The 4,703-nt window shown below is 36.5% G+C and overlaps 1 protein-coding gene across 1 annotated transcript; it reads right to left on the reverse strand.

The window, feature by feature from the left end:
• Positions 1-3,054: 3,054 nt before the first annotated feature.
• On the reverse strand, positions 3,055-4,005 carry LOC140514891 (olfactory receptor 11G2-like). Its single transcript, XM_072625361.1, has one exon. It carries the CDS (start codon positions 4,003-4,005, stop codon positions 3,055-3,057), a length of 951 nt encoding a protein of 316 aa, XP_072481462.1.
• Between the last annotated feature and the right edge of the window lie 698 nt (positions 4,006-4,703).

Consider the following 4,703-nt stretch of genomic DNA (forward strand, 5'->3'; position numbering starts at 1 on the left):
AGATTCTGGCTAATAGGTCTTTGTTCTGAGGATGTGAAATAAAGTTAGGAAATCTGCAGGGTAGAACAAGATTGTTGAATGTAAAAACGTATGATGCACCATTTCTTTTCAGTTTGGGAAACCAATGGCAGTGGTAGCAGGAGAATAGCCTTGGATATTTAAAATCTCCTCTTCTCTCTATTTTCTCCCTTCAGTCCTACTACCACACACCAGCCTCAGATGGAGTGAGAAGTAGTAATGGAATAGGAGTGAGAAGTAGTCCTAGATAACAACTAACAAGAGGATGAAGAAAGAGAAGGAAATATTTTAAGACACCAAGAAGTTTAAATGTAAAGACATGAGAATAGGTGAGAGTATATGTAGGGAGAATTCTTGGTTTTTGGAAGAAGCTTCAGAAGTGTTCTAGTCCAACCCTTACCACAGCATGAAAGACCACTGAAACTTACTCAATAAGATTATCTACCTTATGATAAATATCTTGTGAGTACAAAGTACACTAAAATTTCAGAGTGGGAACAGATAATAAGAACTAGATGTAGAAAAAGAGTGACTTTAAAAAAGTAATCAGAAGGTAATTCACTCAAAAACTTGGCAGAAATTCTGGGACTATTCAGCTTGGCTTAGATGGCCAGTAATTATGAACAGGGTTTTAAAGTTAAAGAATGGCAACTGTCCTAACAATTTGGTTAATGAAAATACTTAATATCTCCTTCTTTAAAGCCATTTCCCCCCTCTGTGTGTTAGAATCTCTTCCAGGTTGTAATATGTGCTACTCCATGAATAGAAGGTTGCATAAAGCCATCATTCCCAAAAGTGACACTAGTGCTTAAAATTTTGGAAACCAGGGACTGAGGTAGGTAGATTGGTATTTTGGGGGCAAGGGAGACTACCTGGTCCCCTGAATGCCACTTAGTGATCTGTCTATTGAAATTATAGGTGATGTAGACCAGATGCTTTCAAGAGAATAAAAACATACCTTGGTGCACCAGGGAAGCTAAATTGCAATCAGGATTTCAGCAATTCAAGACAAAGCAGGAACAATAGAATGAATAGAAATAAAAATATGAATAATATATGGGGGAGAAATACACATAAGACAGATTCAACTCTTCATAAATGCAACACATTTATTTTACCTCTATGGTATACAAGGTCCTTTGCAAGGCTTCGTTTTTCAGAATAAAAGTACAATATTCCTCCAAGAAATTAGCAAGTGTTCTACTTGCTTATGTGTGGTCTTCTGAGATCTGGTTCTTTTTTCTCTAGGCATCTGATTCAATGTTATATCATAGTTATACTTACTTGACCTTAAAAATTCATGCCATTATTACTCTTTTCTTTCTTCCTTCTCAGAATCCATATTTCTATCTTCTGTGTTCTCATGAACATGTCAATTTTCTTACCTTGGGAAGTTCTTAAGTGCACAAGAAAGCAAAAATCCAGAGTCTAAGCATTCCTTCTTACTCATGTCTCCAACTGTTGTTCACCATATCTCTAAGAAATGTGACTCCCATTTGGTTGACCAAATCATGCACACATTTTGTGAACTCACTTCGTGAACACATTTATTTACAACCAGATAGAAAAAAAAACAGCTGAGAGAATTGCTTTTATATCCGTCTATGTTCTGAGTGCATTTCCTCTGAGAAATTGTTGGTGGTTGCTTTCCTCATTCCAAAAAGCCTTTTCTTCTTAGAGTGAAATGTTGATTGAGCTTACGAGCATATGAAATTTCAGAAAACTGATAGCTGAAGAAGGGAATGAAAGGAGACACAGAGATGATCTAAGGAGCTATGTGGAATGTTTGCCCCAGGACTGACCTTAGGCACATGTCATGAAAGATTGAAGATTCTCACAGAAACCTTTATGTCTTCCATTCTTCAAGAATCAAATCTATTAGGGGCTCAAAATGTAGGATTATGTTGGGGAGAGTTTTTTTTTATCTTATCCCAACTAGTTCTCCTTCTCAAGATTCCGTCTTCTAAGTGATTACCGTAATACTCTCCTTCCATCATCATAGCAAAATTGTTTTGATTTCATGGATTCCCCAGCTCACTATGCTCTATGGGTCAGGAACAATCACAGCGTCACTTTGGGAGTCTGGATCCTTATTTGGGATGCTCTAAAACAGAACTTTGATCTCATTTATAACACCAGATCTCTTAGTCCTTGGAATAATGTTCCTTTGTTCTCCATGTGTAGATACATAAGAGTAACATAATGAATAATTAATGATTCATATAAATTAGACAATTTATATTTCATTTTGCATCTTTCTCATAAGAGGTAATATGTGTTTAATCACCAGTGTTCTGAAGTCATCAATGGTTATTGCATTGACTATAATTCTGTACTTTCAATCTTTGAGAATATTTCTAGTTCTTCAGTCCCTCAATACAATCATGTTTTAGGGCAGGGTTAGTATTTGTGAAAATAAAAATATTTACAGAATTTATTTGTACAGGAATTTGCAATCTCTTGATTTTTATTTTCATTGACCTAATATGCTCATTCTTCTTACTCTCTTTCCTTATCTTTTTAATTTTACATACCTTCTTTGTCTATTGTAGACTAACATAATTTTAATTTAAAAAGTACATTTTAACTTATTTCTCTTTTCTGACTGTAAATTTAATATTAAGTTTGTCTCTATTTAGCAACTCCTCCCCTTTGTCACTCTCTTTCCTTTAATCATTTCTGATCATTTTATATTTTCTCTAGATGTTATACCATTTTTTACGTATGGAAAGCAGAACCACACATTCAATCCTGATTTATGCACACCATATTTTTTGAAAATGTTTATTGCTTTATGATTTCTTTAGCTCCAGAAATGCAATAGACGTCTATAGTCAGAAGACCTTGAGAGCCAAGGTGGTCTATTGGATAAAAATCTGGCCTCCAGTGTAGGAAGACCTAGGTTCCCTCTTCTGAGATATATTTACTATGTTATCCTGGGCAAGTCATATCATGTATGCAAAGAAATCAATTTTTTCTTGCTATTTCACTTGAGGAGAATGTTAAAGACCTAGGTGATCCCTGAAGGGTCTCATATTAAGATTCTAATTCTCTTTTCCCCAGGACTTTCCTCATGGCATCCTTCATTTCCCTATTCCTAAGGCTGTAGATCATAGGGTTTAAGAATGGGGTGACAACAGAATAAAAGAGAGTCACAATCTTCTGGGTTCCAGAATCATGCTCTGTAGTTGGTTTCACGTACATCACCGCCACAGATCCGTAGAACAGTGACACCACAGCTAAATGGGAGCCACAAGTGGAGAAGGCTTTTCTCCGACCTGCTGTGGAAGGGACTCTGAACACAGCTCTCAGAACAAGGCCATACGTTACCACGATGAATCCAAAAGGGAGTAAGAGGTCCAAAGAGCACAAAATAGAACAAGTGAGCTCCATCATAGGGACTCGGGTACATGTGAGAGCTAACAGTGGCCGAAAGTCACAGAGAAAATGATCAATAATCTTGGGATCACAGAAGGACATCTGAGAAATGATAATGATTGGGACCAGGTACCACAGGAAGCCAAGTGCCCAGCAGCTAATGATCAGTCTGGTGCAGATATGGCTTGTCATGATGGTTGGATAATGCAGAGGCTGGCAAATGGCTAAGTATCTGTCAAATGCCATAATTGCTAGAAAAAAACATTCTGTGATACCCAATGAGAAGAAGAAGTAGAACTGGAGGAAGCAGCCAGAGAAGGAGATGACCTTGGTCTCAGAGAGGAAATTGACCAACATATTAGGGACAGTGGTAGTAACATACCAAATCTCTAAGAAGGAGAAATTGGCCAGGAGTATATACATTGGAATTTGGAGTTTCTTATCCCAGACCACTGCACAGATAATGGCTCCATTTCCCAAAAGAGTTAGAATGTAGATGATCAATAACAGTGAAAAGAAGAGGATCTGGTTCTCTCTAAGACAGGGGAACCCAAGGAGGATGAAACCAGCAATACTATAGGAGATGTTGTAGATGCTGTAAGTATTCATTTGCCTATAAGGTAAAGGAAAACAGAAATCTGCTTTATTGATTAATATACAGGCTTATTGATAAATAGATTCATAGATTGGGAGGGAAGTTTCAATCTTTATAGAGGCAAGGAGCTCCTGGATATCATGTTGGACATAGAGTCAAGAATATTTGATTTTGGATTCCTCTTCTTGCACTTAACTAACTGTGTGGTCATGGGCAAATAACTTAGCTTTTCTGAGCCTCAGTTTCCTCATCAGAAAGATGGAGGTAATAACTTTAGTGTCCAGGTTGTTGGGAGGTCCAGTGAAATAGCACATATGAAGTACTTTTCAAGCTTCAAATTGCTAGACAGGATGTCTCAAAAGTCTTAGTGCAATTTTCAGCTATTAAAGATTAAAACAGCACTAAGGCTTTCAGGGTAATCTGTAAATATGTCCAATATTGGTATTATTATATTAGAAAGTACAGACCTTCATTTCCTGAAAGTTGAGGGGAAAGATTTGCCTAAACTCTTTTCCTACATGAATATTATCACTGGTGACATTCATTTTAATGATTTGTTCCTAATTCTTTACTTTGGATTGCTCTTATTATTAACTTTAACTCTCTTCTTGTTATAAGCTACAGGTTTTTCCAGAATCATAAGCAGTTTTAAAAATAATTTTATTTCACCTTCATATTCACTAAATTTGGGCTATTCTGATGGAATAAAACC

Source organism: Notamacropus eugenii, chromosome 7 (genome assembly GCF_028372415.1).
Source record: "Notamacropus eugenii isolate mMacEug1 chromosome 7, mMacEug1.pri_v2, whole genome shotgun sequence".
NCBI classification, from domain to species: domain Eukaryota; kingdom Metazoa; phylum Chordata; class Mammalia; order Diprotodontia; family Macropodidae; genus Notamacropus; species Notamacropus eugenii.

Bases quoted from the DNA above. Each gene is read 5' to 3' on its own strand.
- LOC140514891 (XM_072625361.1), bottom strand. From the start codon at position 4,005: ATGAATACTTACAGCATCTACAACATCTCCTATAGTATTGCTGGTTTC.